This window comes from Vanellus vanellus (assembly GCF_965231255.1).
Source record: "Vanellus vanellus genome assembly, chromosome: 7".
NCBI classification, from domain to species: Eukaryota; Metazoa; Chordata; class Aves; order Charadriiformes; family Charadriidae; genus Vanellus; species Vanellus vanellus.
Genome location: NC_138912.1, coordinates 22105244 through 22123060, shown reverse-complemented (window position 1 = coordinate 22123060; position 17817 = coordinate 22105244). Strand labels below are relative to the sequence as shown.

Sequence of the window (17817 nt, the reverse complement as noted above, 5' to 3'; positions counted from 1 at the left end):
AAAGTCTAGACTGTATTATTCCCACTTGAGTAGAATGATCACATATGGGAAGTCACAGCTTGCAGATGAATCAGGGCTTCTAAGTCAGTGTTGTTACCTACCTGTTACACTTAAACCAGTCCTGGCTAAGTCACTAACCCCTGTCGTGTCTACCAGTTGCTAGAATGAACCAGACAAGTCTTCCTCTCAGATATCTGCAGATAATGCCCTCTGCTACGGAGTTCCCTGGTTTTGCGACCCCACTAGTGAATGACAACAACAAAAAGGCATCTTCAGCATTCCTGATTATGTTTGAAACTGGCCTCCTGCCAGATACCAGTTATCAGCCAATGATGCATATATCGTTCTACAGATATAAGCATTACTTTCATTTCCAGGAGTTGAATGAGCTTTGAATAACTGAAAACCTTCTGGTCTATTTCTCAGCAGTAGTAGTTTTTCTCTAGTGAATTTCTCCTGGTATGGTTTTAATCCTTTCTCTTCCAAGCTGATAGGTTGTAACTCCTAGAGTTAGTAACTTCCTGGTAAAAAGATCACAGTTGATTGGAATGTCCTTGTGGGTTCTGATTTTCTTTTTTTCCCTTACCATAAAAGTAGCAGCATCAGGGTTTGCTTCTTGGTTCCTGTTTTTCTCCACAAAGTGCACCTGAGGAAGCAGTAATCAATGGTAGTATCTGGCGGAGAGTGGAGTAACTTCTGTTTGTGTTGGACCCGGTATCAGTTGAAACTGGGGAAAGCCACCTGGTGTTGTCTCAGCATGAGATGGACCAGTAAAGCAATGCAGATTCTGAGAGCTCTGTTTCTTTTCTCCTACTGGCTTTTTCAGGATCTCATAGAGAAGGTGATGGTGCTGAGCAGGTCTATTGAGATGCTCCGAGGTACAGCAGGTCCAGCGCCAGGCCCTGTCTTGGCAGAACGAATCACCCAATATGCCAGTCTCCTGGCATCTCAAGGATGCTTGGCAGCCGCAATGAATTACCTACCCAGCAGCTCTAAAGAGGTGAGTGAGAAATGGGTTGTTGTGGGAAGGAGTAGTATATGGGGAAACATGATACTTTGTACCAGAGAGAGCTTGGGTTTTGATGTGCATCAGGTTTTGCCTTAATTATGGTAACCTGAGGTTACCACACCTGAGGTGTGTTTCTTTTTCTGGGACACAGCTTTTGTCTTCATTTGATTTTTCTTTGTATTGACTTTGATTCAGTGAAAAGGAAGGGAGCTATAGAACTGTGAAATAGTTCCTGGAGAACAATGCTGATCACCAGCTCTCCGGGGAAGCTGCATCTATTTCTGAAACTAGGTGGTAGAAGAAGAGAATGGAGAGGTCAGCTTGTAGTTTGAAACAAATCTGTCTCATGCCCAAATGCGGTTAGGGGTTGGGGAGAGAAAATTCTAAAGACTGGGGGAAGGATTTGTGAGACTTCATCTGCCTGGGAATAGGGCAGGTGATGTCTGAGGTTGTTGCTTACAGTTGGTTTGTTTTTTCCTGGTGACTATTGGGGAAATGGTTAGTTTTGCAGGTTGATGCTCAGGGCTTTGGGTCAGGGTCTGATTTGAATGCCTCCCCAGCACCTTCCATCTGAGGGTCTCAAGGCACTTCTCCTAAAGCATAGTTTGTTTCAGCTCCTGATTGAACAGCTCCGGGACCGGCTTTTTCATGCTCAAGGAGACAATGTGGGTGATCAGCAGCCGCCCCCTTTTCCCTACACTCGTGTCAGTGTAGGTGTCATTAAGCACACGTCTCCAGCAGCCAAGGGTGGTTCCACCCCTGAAGGAGCAGCCCACAAAACGGGTCCCAGACATCCAGAGAAGGTAGGCCTTAAGCTGGGGTGTTCGTGGCTTGGGGAGAGGGAGGAAGGCTACTGGGTTGTGGAAGGCATACGAAGTAATATGAGATGGTGCAGATTGCAGGCATTGAGGAACCGTCAGTGATGTCCTTCACTGGAGCAAACACAAGTTCTGTAATAATCCCTAAGTAGGCTGTCTGGCATCTTTTCACAAAGCCCTGTCGCACATGCAGTCACTGGAGGAGACTTACAAGTGTACTAATCCATTGAGATCTCACATTCTGAGGAAAAAGGGGGCTGTGAGTCACTCTCCTATGCCCATCTCACCCTCATATCTCAGTAAAATTAGTGTAGTATGGCTTAATCTCAATTCTTTCACAAGAAAGCTGTTAAGGAAGTTTTGCTTCCAGCCTCTATTACTTCATTATTGTTCCTTCATTACTTCCTCTGGTTGTGCTTCCAGGAAGTGACTGTGTGGGAACTGGCTCCTGAGGACTAATCCTTTTGAGAGCTGGAGAATACTCTGAAGAATGTGGTGTCCAGCTTGTTGGGCAGGTTATGTGGTGGAAAAGGCCTTTGACCCAATCCGGGGCACTGACAGCAGCAGCATCTTCTCTTGCCTGAGAAGTGACAGGGATAGAAAGAGCATCTGCTTGTATGTGTATGCACATGACTGTGTTGGCCGTTTGCAACTTCTTTGTTCTTTTAATTGCAGCCCAACTATCAGTCATCATTTGCTCCTTCAGCACCTTCTCAGCCTTCAGTGCCTTCCCTTTTCATGCCTCAGCCAGTGCCAGCGATGTCTATGACACCTCACCACGTTACCCCTCCTCAGGCCAGCACAGGTCCACAAACAAGTGTCTATTCCAGAGGGCCCCCGTACCCACAGTACAACGTGGGCTTGGTTCCAGCAAGCGTTTCAGGGCCTGGTAAGCATTGTCTGATAATTGTATCTGTTCTCCAGGTTTTCTTAGACTAAAGCCTTCAACATGGATTGCTGTTCTACTTTCTTCCTCACAGGCCTATTGTACTTGCAAAGAACAAGTCAGCGGTCTGAGAGGCTTCTCAGTGCTTCTGACAGATCTAGTTGTAGCAACTGTTGCCGCACATCCACTGATATTAAGCTTATATAGAGGTGCAGAAGCCACAGCTAACTTTGCAGCAGAGTTTGACTGATGTAGCCTGGGTTATGGGGGATGCACCGGGCATGGATGTTCTAGGGTATGGCTTGGAGAAGCATGAAGGAGAACATCAAGAGTAGTTTGCACATGAAACAAGTGGTGCTGATACACTCTCTTTCTCATTTGTAGCTGTGACACGAGCTCAGCCATTTGGACCAGCAGGAGTCAGACCTGTTGGTCCTGCTCCCTTCCCCAGCCAGCCTTCTCTGCCAGGACAGTCCATGCCCATGACATCTCCTGGTGTACCACCACCTGGACCTACCCTCTTCACTCCAGCCTCAGTCCCATCGTCTCAGCTTCCTGCAGCCTGTCCTCTCCCTGTGGCAAACCAGTCTCCTCTAGGTTTCTCATCAGCACCTTTCAACTGCCCCATGAACATGGGTTACCCTCAGGGAGGTCCTGGAGCTCCATCTACTAAGCCCCTGCCAGCAGCGAGCATTCCTCCTCCTCCCACAGGTAAGTACTGCTTGTGCGACTTGTGTCCAGGACCGTCCCTGGATGGAGTTTGAAGTATGTAATGGACATGGACCTTCTGAGGTCTGGTCTGTCACCACAAAGGCTGGATGTGGTGCTGAGGCTAACCTTACAGGGACATTGTGCTGAGTCTTGCTGTGGTGGTGAAACACAGCAATGATGACAGTTTCATTCAGCCTGTTCAGCTGCTCTGTCCCCCAGGTTGTGGTTACAAGATGCTGTCTCTTCAGGTCCCCAGTGTACCCTGAGAAGTTGTCCACTCCAGAGGCATCTGCTCTGACTGAAAGGGTGGTGGTTCCCAGGGAATCCCTGGTGGAATGCTTGCTGATCTTGCACCTACTTATGTAACTTACACCAGAAGTGCATTTGAAATGCTGGGAGAGCAGGGTCCTGCTTCTCTGTCCATGGGATACCCCTTGCTTAGCTTCAGGATAAAATTCCTCTGTCTGCTGTGCTCTAGTTCTCCCTGTTTTTTCCTGTTGCCATAAAGTGCTTGCCAGGGAATCATTTCTGGGTTCCTCTGTGCAGTGATACAGGCCTGGAGCCTTTCCCCTTTGGCTCTGTACTTTGAATCCAGCCTAGCCTGCAAGTACTGTGAAGTCCTTGCTATCATGATGAAGAAAGGGCATTGTTGAACCTGGTTTCCAGTGGATGAGCATTTCCTCTTTGTATTTCCCACAACATCATAACATCTGGTGCTTGTTAATTCTTCGTTTGCTGTCTTGGGGGACAGGTTTAGCCAGACTGGTGGAGATCCCTAACAACAAGGCTGACAATGCTTAGATTTTTGAGCAGATGCTTCTCCAAGCCACGTGTATTCTGAGAGTGAAGGAACTGAGGCTTTGAGGTTTGCCTCCACCTGGAATCCTTTGCTGAGTTGTGGCATAGTTTGGGATAGCAAATCCCACTGTGTGAAGCCTGTGGGAACTACACACAAAGGCTCTAAGCTAAGGCTGAACAAATTCCTTCTGAAAAGCTATCAGAGATAGTAGTCCAGGGACATTCCTTACTGAATAAAAGCTGTTGGTGATGATGATTCTCCCACCCTGCCTTGACTTTCAGGTTTCTTTCCGTGGCTAGATCCCCACGTGAATCATGCAGGTAGTACCCAGAGAAGCTTCCAGACCTGTGGGGGAGGCAATGTTGCCACTTCCAGTGAAATGTGGGGTGTGTGCGCATGTTTTACTGTGTGTGCATGGTGCATGCTCGTTGCTATTTGTTGTTTCTTTGCATGCCTGGGGACCTGTACAGCTGGAGTAGTGGACATATTTGTCCTGAGGACTGGGGATGTTTGAAGTGAAATGACAGCACTGGGCTTTTCCTGATGAGTTTGGGTACAGAAAGGGGCGGGGGGGGGGGCGTGTCCAGCTTCTTCCTTCTCTACTGTCCTCCAGTCCTGGAGGAATTAGAGCATTCCCAGTCTCCGTGTCCCTTCAGGCAGTTGCTGGGCCAACAGAAGAGGGAAGCAGCACCTTTTTCTTTCTTGGTTCTCTAGGCAAGGAACAGGCCAGTGGTTGTAATTCATGTCTTGTTTTCTCCCTGTTACGCTCCCAGCCTTATGCATGGCTTTACTTGCGCTTGTGCTTTCCCCAGGTGGTTTGGAAGAGATGGGTCCCAGCATGAGCAGTGGTGAGGTAGAGCTTCCCAAGCCGAATCTGGGGTCTCTATTCCAAGGGGAACCAGAAAGCCCTTTTGGCTTTAGTTAGAGGGCAAGGTTTGGCTTTGAATCCCAGTCCACCTTCCTGGGAGGATTTGTACTGTAGAACTTTTCTGACTGATGCTTTGTACTGATTTCTCTCCTTGGGATTCATTAATGATGGGGAGTAGGTATTTTCCAGCCTACATTGCCAGTGGGGTAGGGCTCAATGTCTTAGTGGGCTGTTTCTGCACAGTGACTGCTGCTTGCACCAAAGACCAGCTGCCAGGCACAAAGGATTATCTAGGGACTCTCAGCTTTATTTAGGAAATCTAAGTACTCAGTAGCCACTTATGCCACCAAGCAAACCTTGCTGTGTGGAGTGGGACTCTAGAAAGGGAGTTGCCACTTCAGCAGAGAAACAAAAGACCCCAATGTTTCCCTCTTACAGGAAAGATGATTCCATGGCAAGGATTTCAAGCACTGCCTCAGGCTGAAGATGCCCTGCAGGAATTCACTGCTGGGAAGTTCACTTCTCCTGGCAGCATTTACCCCCAGTTTTAATGGCAGCATATGGCATGCCCAGACCAGCAGCGCAAACTGCCTTCCTTGAGAGTGCTTTATTGCCTGCTATTATTGTTTTGGTTTTGATGGGTACTTTAGCCTGGAAAGGGACTGTAAGATCGCTCAATCTGACTGGCCAAACTTGCTTGCTTTGGAAATTCCTGAACATGATCTGAACAGCCCATGAACACATTTTCACTAGCGCAATGAAGTGACACCTCCACTTGTAGAAAATCCCATGCTCCTGGGGAGTGTCAGGGACAGGGTGAAGGACAGCAACATGTTAGCTGATCTCCTTTCTGGCCAGGCTAGTCCCTGACTCCAGCCTGTGATGGTCTTGCTTTTCTAGGATGGGCATCGCTGGAGACTGCTGCCATGGGGCACTCCTTTCAGGGTTGGTGAGAAATCCTCTTTCACAAGTAGCATAGGCAAGATAGTCAGAGTTTCGTCCCAGCAAAATGCAGCAGGGTCCTGTTGTCCATGTCTGATGATTAAGTGCCTGGCTTACGGGCTATAATTCAAATACCTGTTTCCTGTGAGGATTCAAAGTGCCACTGGGTTGGAATAGTGCCAGGGACTGCTAGGCCACAGGCTTGGGGGGGGGGGGCAGCGGAGTTCTAGGGCACAGAATCCCCACGGTAGAAATAAGTGCCAACTTAATTAAACTACTGATCCAAACTCATCGGAGGGCGAGTCTTGAAATCATGGGAAAAGGGAGGGCAAAAAGAGGCTGCCAGAATTTTAATAATAAAGGTAATTAAAGTAATGAAGCACCTTTTGCATCTTTCCCCTGTGATTTTTTTAAAGCTCAGTTCGGGATCAGTGACTCATTAAGCATGGCACTGAGCTCCAGCAATTCTGATATTGCCCCTTAGAATTATTCCACTTTCTCACAGATTATTCCTGTCTCATGGGCTTGAGGTGATTAATACTGGGATGACAGAAGAAGCGCTGGGGTTTTGTCTAAAGATGCAGGTACCCTTACAGGACAGCAGCAGACAAGGTAGTTGGAATTTGACCTTCGCAGAATGAAGTGTGGTCGCAAGTCTTTCGATGTCTGATGGATTTTTAATTAGCTGGAATGAGGTTAGGGGCTAGGTACCACAGAAATGTCTACCGAGACACCCTTCTGCTCCCAAGGCATTTACTGGTTAGTCTATTCCCTTCTAGTTGGGAAGCCAGCAAATTTTGCTAAACTTTGGTACTGAGCATGACTTTGAAAGGGGAAAATTTCAACCAGCCTCTAACTTTCCCTGTTATCACAGCAACCTGCATTGCTGTGGACTGCCACCGTGAGGCACTCCTGCGAGTGTTGGTGAGAAGCCCTCTCTCACCCATAGCGTAGCCCTCGCTGTGGTACCACAGTGCTAGGTTCTCTGTTTGGGGAACCCCAGGAGCTCCCTGAACCCTGCTGTGCACACACATGCAGGTCCCAACCAAGGTTCAGGCCTGACGCTGAGGCTGACTTCTGAATGTGGAAAGCTTCAGGTAGTTTTGGAAAAGCTTTCTGCATGGGCATGTGTCAGTTCAGTCTGATCAGATATCACCTCATGAAGCCTATGCGCATACTCGGATGCTAAGAATGTAATTAAGAAAGAGAAAGGAAAGCAAGAGCAGTTCTTGGACTTGTGAGCTGGGCCTGAAATTCCTCGGTGGAAATGGTCTGAAGGTGCAATGATGGGGGAATTGGAGCCATAGGCCCTTTTGCTGAGGGGAGTTCCAAACCATGCAAGGAGCCATGAATTGTTGCTGTGGCCACCTTCTCAAAGTCTGACATTTGTGTCTTGTTCTCTTTCCTGGCAGCTCAGGAATCTTGGACTGATCCCTCTGCTGCAAGAGGAGGCCTTCAAAAGAAAAAGGTAAGCTTTCACTGCAGTATGTTTTGGTTGTCTTTTAGCCAGGGAGTTCCATGCAATTCCTATAAATGCTCTTAGCAGGTCTCATTCCATGTTGGTCTGTCTGCTTCTGCATTTTACATATATAGGCTGGAGTCTAAGTCATCTTTACCCTTTGCCATCTAAACTCACATGCTATTCTCTAGGGTGGTTGTTTTGTAACATGGTTATTGTCTGTGATGCTGCATCCTCTGTCCGTACTTCCCAGGCTGACTACCGTCACTTGTTGCTAGAAATATGGATTTGCTCTTATCTCCTTGCCCACACGCTTTTTTGATGCTGGTTGGGGAGTTCATGCTCACTTCACACCTGACAGTTGGGGGCAGCATTTCTCCTCAGCACAGTGAGACCCGCAGTGATTTTCCTCAGATGCTGATACCAACTAACAGGGCACTTCTGCTGAAAGAAGTTGGGACAGGTGTAGCTGTGAGCTGCCTGCCATGTTGGTCCTGCTGCTCTCTGCCTTGTAGCGATTGCACTGGAGGACCTGTGAGCTGAGCTCTTTTGCAACAAATGCTCTCAGTACCTCATTTCTATCACTGCTGCCTGCTGGCAGGTATGATGAGAAGCTGCTTTGGCACTATTCCCACCCCCCACTCCTCTTCTTTAGCTTGGAACAGACTTCTCGCCCTTTTTCTGGCAGCATAGCTGGGAACCTGCTTCAGGCTGTGCTCACTACAACAGGATTAGCCTCTTGTTAAAGCCATCTCCTTTTGATCTAGCCCTGTCGGAGCGAATCTATCCTGACTCTCTGGCTTAGCAGGGGCACGGTGAAGTGTTTGCAAGGGGATTCTCCCCCCATGTCGTGGGATTTTCCCCAACACTTGCTCTGTTGGACACTTTACTGCTGCTAATCTCTACATTCAGGACTCGTGCCGTCGCAGAGCCAAGGCGGCTTTCTGAGGACGAGTGCTTTCAGGGGCAACGGATCTGTTTGATTGAACAATTCCAGAGGAGTTTTCTTGCTGTCGCTTTGACTGTTCATCTAGGATGCAAGAGGAAGGGCCCCATGCTCTGAGTCAGGGGGCTGAAAGAACAGGGATGTGTTACACATCGTCTTGAGAACTGAGCGCTCTGCAAGTTAGAAAGGAAGTTGAATTTGACTGCAGAGAGTGTAACCAACTCTCCTTCCTTGGACTTGGTTTTCTTGATTTTTATTTTTTTTCCTTTTCTTTCTTTTTGCTGACAGTTGATTGAGAAATTTACTCCTCCAGCCCCCATCACAGCTCCAGTAATGAGCTTGCCTGCTGAGCCCCAAGGGATGCATCCTCAGCTGTCCAGGTTGCAAGAATCAGGCCAGTCACCCCCAGGAGCACCCAAGGAAGGCAGCCTGCAGGTACCCAGGGGATGTGGGGTATTCCGCAGCCACCAGCTCCTTGTAGAAATACAACTCAGCTTTTGAGATTCTTATTACTTGGCAGCTGCAGGGCTTATGTTGCTCCCTAGTCCTTATAAGACACATCTGCCTGAGTGTTAGAGGAATTGCCAGGGTGGAAGATGAGACCTGGGTACAGCTGGGAGAGAGGGAGGGAGGCCAGGCAGGCTGTGAGCCTGCTGGGAGTTGGGAATCCACAGAGGCCTGAAGGTATGCCACAGTGTGAAGATTATAATCTAACTGTGCTTCCAGGTATTCTCTGCGTTTGCGAAGGGTTGAAACTCTTTCTGTTCATAGTTGCAGGAGGGGAATCTACCTGCTCCGGCCTTTCATGCTCCTGTTGCATTCATTCAGCTGCTTCTCTCTCTGTCAGTATCACCAGCTACCTGTGGAGAGGGTTGAGAAGAAGGAGGTTCCCCCTGAGCACCAGGCTCTGAAGGCCACATTTGAAGGGTTGGTGCAACGCTGCTCTGCTGTCGCCACTGATCCAGTAAGTCCTCCCTTCTCTGATCTTTGGCTTTTTTGCTCTCATAGATGTTTGACTGGTGCTTCCTTCTTTTTGTTGGGAAAAGAGAGGAAGAGTCTTATCACTGTAACCAAGTTAATCTCTATCTGCCTCCTTCCCTTAGGCTTTAGGCTTGTCCATCTCTTGGGAACTGAGATGCATTCTCTAGCGTTTATCCACTGCTTCTCATTGCCTCTCTGGAGCAATGGTTCTGACTTCCTGGCTCTTTCCTCTGAGGAAAGTAGAAGAAATGACCTAGATAATTCAGCTTCCTTTTTCACTGGCTTGATCTGTAGATAGTTCCTGCAGAGTTGGTATTACCAGCTATCCTCAGAGCTTAGAGCGAAAGGCTGAGATGTCTGGCTTTCTCTTCCAGCCAGGATAACCTTTGTGTCTGAGTCACTGTAATTTCTCCACCCTGGTTCCTGGACAGCTGTTGTCACATTGCGTGAATGTATCAGGCCTGACTGCCTGGAAGCAGAAAAGCAGTGTTTGCAGCATCACGTTAGGTTGCTAAGTCTTCCCAGAGCTTGGGGGCACCGTGAAGCCTTCCAGAATACCTCTGCTTAGTGGGCGTTGGGATGAGCATTAAGCCCGAACTGCTGTCACGGCGTCAGACAATTTGTGTGTAGTAGCAGCTTCAGCATGGGTGCTCTGTGCTTTCTGAGAGTGCAGTGTAGCAATTTTTGGGAGATAACCTAAAGGTTCTCTCTAGGAACAGAAAGGCCTATTGGTTTGGGCTTAAGCACTTGGCTTACATGGAGGTTGAATAGCCGGGCTGGTACAGCAATGCGATGCACCTGAGCTCCTGAGGATGCCAGGCCTGTCCCAGCATTGCCCAGTACCGCGCATTTCTAGCTACGGTATAATTTACCTGTGAGCGGATTAGCCAAGGTGGGGTTAATGGGGTCGGTCCCACCAGAGCTTCAGTATGCGGGCCTTTTCCTTGATGGTTACTTAGAGTGGGACGGATATTTCTTCTTTTCCTCAAGGAGACCAGGAAGAAGCTTTTGCTTAGGGTCAGCCAGGGTGAGACTGTCTGAACGTTCTGTGGGTCAACTAGTGGGTGTTTCTCAAGCTTTGGAAGTAGCACTCTGTCCTGTGGCCTGCAAGCACTGGCAGAAGGGAGGAATGCCTAGGCTGGGAGATGGGGAAAAGGGGCAAATCCAGCTTCCTGTCCTGGGGAGAGAACCCCGTGCATGTGCACAGTCAGGGCATGGCTGGCTTGCAGCACAGTCCCTGGCTGGCAGAGGCTGAGATGCAGCTGAATTGTGAGGTGCTGTGGGAAGAACAGAGGAGGGGAGGGACTGAGCGAGAACAGTGTGGTTCTGGGAGAGGTGGCTTTGAAGCTCTGGCAGAGCTAGTGATACCTGTTTCACTTCTTCAGAAAACCCGAAGGAAGCTGGAGGATGCATTGCAGCGGCTGGAGTGTTTGTATGAGAAGCTCCGCGAGCAGGCGGTAAGTAGATGCCACCATTCCCTGTGGTCCAGCCAGGTTCCGGATCCCACCTTTGCACTGGGTTGTGGGCCTTGGTGTCTGTTTCAGTGTTACCAACGCATATTCTCTTGAGAAAGCTAGAGGAGTGCCAGACCTTATAATGCACCTTGAATCCAGCCGGCCTTATCTTGTCTTTCTTAACCTTGGCCTAGACATAGTTTAAGGAAAAGCTGGGGAGGTATTTGGGGGGTCATTTTGGCCGCAGGAAGTACACTGGCATATAGACAGGTTCCAGACTGGAATGGGCAACTGGGGCTAGTTGTTAAGTGTTAACCTAGTGCAACCTCCAGCTTAGAAAACTCTGAAACTGCTGATGCCAATTGCTGGAGAGATAGCTATCAAGGGAAGAATCCTTTTAACATACACCCTTGTCCTGAATGTCCGTATTAGGCCTGAACAGAGACAGGATTCTGTGCTAGACGGACCTTCGACCTCCTCAAATACATCAGATATTCGATTAATGCTGAAATGTCATTACTTAAGATCTGCATTCACTGTAACCCAGCCTGGGTATTAGATTAATGTTTGTTGTGGGCTGGGAAACCAAAGGAAGAAGCAGGCTATTCCTTCTTGCCACTGCTCAACTGCGTAGGTGCTGTTTGGTGAGGGTGAGGTGGAGAACAGGAGGGAAGAGTGTGGAGGGAGGGGGGCCTGTGTTACAGTGCTGAGCACGCTGACTCATTTCTGCTCCCTCCTCACAGCTTTCTCCAACCATCCTCATGGGTCTCCATGAAATTGCCCGCTGCATTGACGCTAGGAACTACCAACAGGGTCTCCTGGTTCACACCCAAGTGGTGAGCAGCAGCAGTTTCAGTGAAGTGTCTGGTTTCATGCCCATCCTGAAAGTCCTCATGACCATTGCTGGCAAGCTGAATGTGTAAGGTGTGGAGCATCTGGAACAATGCACAATGAGAACTGGTGGCCTCCCTCACCTGTTGATGTGTTGCAGGTTGTGGACTCTTCTTCTGACTCTGGAGAAGTAAGTCTGTGGCAGTGCCTGGAACTGTGCTGGGCCAGCATGCCTGGCCCCATCAACTCTCCAGACAGCCAGCTGGGGCCTCGGACCCCTGGAGACTGTTCTTTCTCTCTTCTCTTTTTCACTAGCCTGAGGCCACTTCCCAGCCCGGGGATCTCAATTTCAGGCTGTCCAGGTTGCACAGAGATTCCTCCCTCTTCCCTGTTTCCCTGGCACAAAGGGGAAACTCCTTCCTGCCTAGGCTGACATTGCTTGGGTTTTTTTTTCTTTAGGAGACAAACAGGGCTGGCACCTGCAGTGCCAGCAGACAGCAGAGTCTCAGACTCTATTCCCTGCTGCAGGGTAAACTGCCTGAGTGATTGCTGGGCTCCCTTGGGACCTAAGCTGGGATGTCCCTGCTCTGTTAGGCTGCAGTGAGGACCTCTCCTCTGGTTCCTCCTTTCTCTTCATTCTCATCCTTGACTTGCCCTCTCACCCTTCTGCACTCATATCCTGCTACAGCTAGGGCTAACTACCAGCTTGCTCTGGGCTAGCTTTGGTTCTCTCTTTTCTTCACCCAGCCCTCTCTTTTCATAGTCAAGTCTCATGTTTACTTTCTATTCCCACCCTCCTTTATATATATTTTCCCCATAAGCTGCAGGCTTGAGCCCTTTATGTTTCAGCCCCGGGTCTAGATCCCTCTTCTGTTTCCTGGGACTGTCCCATTCAGGAATGCTAGCAGGTTGGACTGCTCTGTGTGCTCCCCCCAGAGCCAGTCACGTCCTGGTTTGGGGCTAAAAGCTGCCCTCTTTGGCTCCTGGCCTTTTTCACTGCCTTTATGTTAGCACGGTTGGCCTTTTGCCTACTGGTGTTATCTAAAGGCTTCCTACATAGGGCTTTTTGGACAGTCTAGGGGCTTTAAGAGCAGCAGGGATTGTTCAGGTCCCATAAAGCATCCCCTCAAGCTACTTTGACCAGCCCAGGCTTGAGCAGGGGGAGACGGCTCATTGCTCCAAGTGTGGTGCATTCATTTTGCCTACAGTAACAGATATGTACAAAGGTGGTTCTCAAAGCCCCCTTGGCACCATGGTGGTAGGAATATGCTGCAGGAGGTGATGCTGTCAGGTCTTGAGAATATGGCTGTGCTGAGGCTTTTCATCACCGTGGCATTTTCTCTGGGGTAAAATGGATGAATGAAGCGTATCTGTCCTGGGGAAGAAGTCTGGGTGGGAAAGCAGATTTTAGGGCACAACTGTGTGTGTGTGTCTTTCCCTCTCTTGCTCCCTTCTTGCCTTCCTCTCTCTCACCCTCTTTCATGCGAACCAGGCAGCATAATTGTTGGGCCCTAGCTGGGAGCAAGGCTTCTTCCCAACATTTGGCTGCAGCCAGCCCCTGCTTCCTCTGCTTGCTGCTTGAGTGATAATGCCATTGTGGGGCTGTGGGTCAGTGACTTACGCAAATCAGCCTGCTCTACCAGGAGACTTAGGAGGGAGAAGAATCAGAGAAGGGAGGGAGAGGACACATCTCATTCTCTCCTTTCCAGGTCAAAGTGCCTCCTTGTTGCTGCTGTGTTGTTTCTACTGCTGCAGTTTGATGCACTGAGAGATTACAGAACAGTGAAATAAAAGCTGTGTTTTGTGATGCTGCTAGCTTTTTTTCATAGGCTTGTCACCTCTGGCCACAGGGGACTTCCCTCCGTCTGCATGGTGACCCACTGAGAGCTGAATTCTCAGCTGTGGGGAGGGGGTCAATTGAGAACTGTGTGGGGCAAACCAGATTCTGAGCTCTGCCGTTGCGGGCAACAACCATCCTGGTGTGGGGAGACCTTGGGCCTTACCCACTCCCTAAGGCTGCAGGGTCAGAGGACCGATCTTCTGATCATGCGCCTCAACTGTGACTGTTCATCTGCATCAAATACAAGAAGGTCCCTGGGATGGATGTGGTTCTCTTGGAGAATCATAGCAGTGTTGGGGATTTTACACTTGACTTCAGGAGTTGGAAGTATGTCAGTAAGTAAACAGAGCCCCCTTGATGAGATCCTGTCCTGTTGGAAATCAATGTTACACCACCGAAGCCATGCCACTTAAACTAGGATGAGGATCTCACCTGTGTGGAAATCAGATTTATACCACTGAATTGTCAGTTCTTACCATTAGTTAATATGTTGGCTGATTTCATTTAAGCTTTTAAGGAGGTAAGAAAGGTGAAGTGAAACATTGGTACTGCGATAAAGTCGGTGGGGGAATCAAACTAGCTTCTGCAAAAAGACCGATGTAATCTCAAAAAAAGTTTTGTTTTATTTTTGCTGTATGTACAGGGCAGCCAGTCAGCACACATGAAACTCTGAAATGCGCAGGACTATTATGTGGCTTGTAGGTGGAGGACTTGGGAAAGTGTTGAGAAAGATTATGTGGATGGGGAAGATTTGAAGGGCCATTGCTGGGAAGGGACCAGGGTTTATTAGAGTTCTGGGGTGTTATGGACACACAGAGCACTGGAACAGGCTGCCCAGGGAGGTTGTGGAGTCTCCTTCTCTGGAGACATTCAAAACTCGCCTGGACGCCTTCCTGTGCAACCTCATCTAGGTGTTCCTGCTCCGACAGGGGGATTGGACTAGATGATCTTTTGAGGTCCCTTCCAATCCCTAGCATACTGTGATACTGTGATACATGCATTCAGGGAAAACCAGCCTTTGTTAGTTCTGCTTCTGGCAGAGGCAAACACCAAGTGTAAGGGAGCCTTGCAGAGCTTTTGCAGCCCAGTCTGGGAGCAGTTAGCAACAAGTCTGGCCTCCCAGCTGTCCTCCATCAGGGAGATGCAAGCTGATTTTCAAAGGCAGCACTTGTGTTATGACCCCTTCTGATGCCGTACAAGCGAGCAGGTAGCTCTGGGGGCATATATTTGCTTCATGAGTATATAAGGAAAGTCCTAGTTTTCTGAGATCGTTTAACAAGTCTGGTATTTCTTAGATTCTTCCTTTCTGGATCCAGTTATAGTACCCTGTGCAGTCCAGCCCCTCTCCTTCTTTAACTCAGGCCACTTGTACCACTGATTTTCTATGTATTTCTCAGATGCATTTGACTTTAGCACACACTGCTCCTTCCACCCATGGGCTCATGCAGAGACTGGCTATTTATCCTGCCTTTGCTGCGAGTCCTTCCTGCTTGCCCCTTTGCCCCACTGTTGCTCAGTTTTGCTTCAGGTTTGCCCCAGCGAGCATTATCCCTAAAATTCTTGGTGGGGAAATCGGGCAGGGGGAAGTGAGGTGACCCACTCAAGGGGCTTGTGGCAGAAGCCCCGTCTCCATGGTCCTGATGTGGTATACATCCTTGCAAGCCCCACTGGAAAGTGCTCCTCGATTTATAGCATTCTCTCTGCTGGCTCACAACAGCTTCTGGTCTACGGACAGCGGCTCCTTGGTGTTGCCTCCTCCAACGTGGGCACATGCCACCACAGCATCCCTGCGGCACTCCACAGAGAAAGCCTTTTCTGGTGGGTGAGAAGGCCTTTGGGTTGACAAAGAATTGGGGGGGGCGGGGAGGGGGGATAGGAAAGGATCCCTGGGCACAGAGAACAGAGCTCTAATCCTGTTGCAGATAACATCATGTCTGCAGGCTAGGCTTGTGTGTGTTTGGGGGAGCTGGAGGGGCAGAGATTGTTAGGCAGTATTTGTTTGTAAAGCCACTTGCTCTGAAGATAATGCTTGCACTAACTTCTATTGAGGGAGCAGTGTGAGTCCCCACAAAGTCCTTTCCCAAAGTGTCTTTGAAGCCAAGAACCCATTGAAAGGAAGAAAGGCCAAGAGAGGGGATTAGTTTGTTCAGCAGCTGTGAATTTCAGTGGGAGGCTGATGAACTCCAAAGTCTTTGTTGAGATGTTTTTTGTAAGGAGCCCCGCTGGAGGGAGAGACCCACACGGGGGCCGCGGCCTTAGACAAGAAGGAATCCGAAGCGGCAGGGAGCTGTAAACGGGCCACAAGGACTTTTCCCAAACACTTTTCGGAAAAGGTGTTGTGAAGAGAGCGGAGGGGGATTAGCATGTGAAATGACACTTTCCATTGACTCCACAGAGGGGAGGGGAAAAGGGCTGGCTGGCTGATTTATTAGCATTTTGTTCCCTTCTCTATTCTGCTCCCCCAGCAGCCCCCCTCCCCTCGCTCCCCTCCTCCCCGAGCCCTCTAAAGAGGTCTGGATTGGGAAAGGGAGCGGGGGGCTGCCTGTTTGTGTGTCATCTGGGCGAAGGTGACCACCTGGGAAGCTGAATGTAAATATTTCTCCTCTGAGGAATGCGCCTTCATTAAACCGAAATGAATACATGGAAGCATCCAATCCTGCCGCACAATGGCAGCAGTGCCTTTACAGCTCAGGGCTCCTTGTGCTGGGGAGGGGGGACCCCTCCGGCCCTGACCCGCCGCTGAGGTCAGCACATTTTGCAGCTGCGGTGTCGCCATTTTCTCCCAGAGAAAGAAGCGTGCGGCAGCAGGGCTCACACTTTGAATGCTCCCCGCGTGTCCCCTTCACCAACAGGCGTCACTGTGCCCAGCGGGCACGTCCTGGGCTGTGCCATGGCCTTCACGGGGCAACCGTGTGGGGCAATAACGTCAGCAGGGGAGGGATGGAGTAGCACAGCCTGCTATGTGCTGGGGAGGAAATGGGAAACGGCTTCCACATCTCCTTTTCTTACGTTTCCAGCTAGTCATGGAATGGGGGGCACAGAGGGACAAGGGGGTAGAAGCTGTCCTCTCTGCCTTGCAGCGGACCTCAAGCCAGCCCGTGCTGGAGCTTTCCCCGCTGGGTGAGAGGCTGTCGCCACCGCTTTGCTTTCCTGCCCAAGGATGCATTCCCGCTGCAGGGAGATGAAGGAACTGCTGACGGAGATGCAAGGGAGACCAAGGACAAGGTCACTGTATGAGTAAGAACCTTTGTGCAAACAGCTGGTGGTTTGTGTGTGAAGCGGAAGTGTTTCAGGTTTCCCTGAGAATAGGCCAATAATGTTTCTTGCCGTTTTTGAAGGGCCAGATTCCTGCTTGACATGAATGCTCTTGTTCTGGTGAGACCCCAGCTTGCCCTCGGTCCAAATTCCCATCCCCAACGAAGTAGTCCTAGGATTGAGGAGGTATTTAATAACTAAGAGACACATACAGGCTGCTGAATGTCTTTAATGTATCATCTCTGAAGAGGGCAACCGAGCCCCTGTCCCTTCCCACCCCCTTTCTTCCTGGCAGCTGCATTGCGGTTGGATGCAACCTCAAGCAAGCTCAAGGAGAGAGCAGGCCCTTTCTCCTCCTGGTAGAAGCCAAGGTTGTGCTGCATGGAGAGAATGGGTCAGCTCTTCATATGCTCAACAGATGGGTAAGTGGCTGGGTTTTAGTCTGCAGAACTGTAACTGTGTACATCCACACACATGACTGGAGGAAAAAAAACCACCCAACAACTTAGGCACAACAGCATTTTGCAAGCACTTGGCTACTGATTTATTGCATTGGCTATTGGTTTACAAACATTGGCTACAAGACAGGGCTAATGGCCAGTAACTTAGCTCTGCTGGCTTCTCATCTGGCTAAAGGACACTTCAAACAGCAAAGTAGATGATAACCTCGCAGTCTGGGGAAGACCACTGCGATGGTGCAGTGAGCTTCCCCAGGTCCTGCAGCTGACAGCTTCTTCCCTCCCGACCCCAACCACAGCAAGGGAACAGAGGTGCATCAGCCAAATCTTCCTGCTGCTTGCTTAGCCTACAGAATATATACAATAAGCGGTAGAGGAAAAACTGTTATGTATACATCACAGTAACTGTGCAATAAATTAAACTTCAAAGTGCTTCACTTTCCTATTTACAACACCATTAAATAGTAACTGACATTATTTTCTCAGACTAGGAGGAAGTATTTAGTTAGCAGACAGGGTAAGAGTGCTTGGGAAGTACACCTGGAGAGGGGGGAAAGGAC

At 49.4% G+C, this 17817-nt stretch overlaps 1 protein-coding gene across 1 annotated transcript in view; it reads left to right on the top strand.

Annotated features, from left to right (window-relative positions):
- The window catches only part of SEC31B (SEC31 homolog B, COPII coat complex component), a 32323-nt gene extending 20060 nt beyond the window's left edge, over window positions 1–12263 (top strand). The window contains exons 18-27 of the mRNA XM_082486240.1: window positions 827–1000; window positions 1624–1812; window positions 2503–2716; window positions 3098–3424; window positions 4505–4543; window positions 7446–7501; window positions 8727–8873; window positions 9286–9402; window positions 10805–10876; window positions 11617–12263. Of these exons, the coding sequence (XP_082342366.1) occupies window positions 827–1000; window positions 1624–1812; window positions 2503–2716; window positions 3098–3424; window positions 4505–4543; window positions 7446–7501; window positions 8727–8873; window positions 9286–9402; window positions 10805–10876; window positions 11617–11796 (1515 nt within the window). The 3' untranslated portion in view covers window positions 11797–12263. The remainder of the gene's footprint in view (window positions 1–826; window positions 1001–1623; window positions 1813–2502; window positions 2717–3097; window positions 3425–4504; window positions 4544–7445; window positions 7502–8726; window positions 8874–9285; window positions 9403–10804; window positions 10877–11616) is intronic.
- The last annotated feature ends 5554 nt before the right edge of the window (window positions 12264–17817 follow it).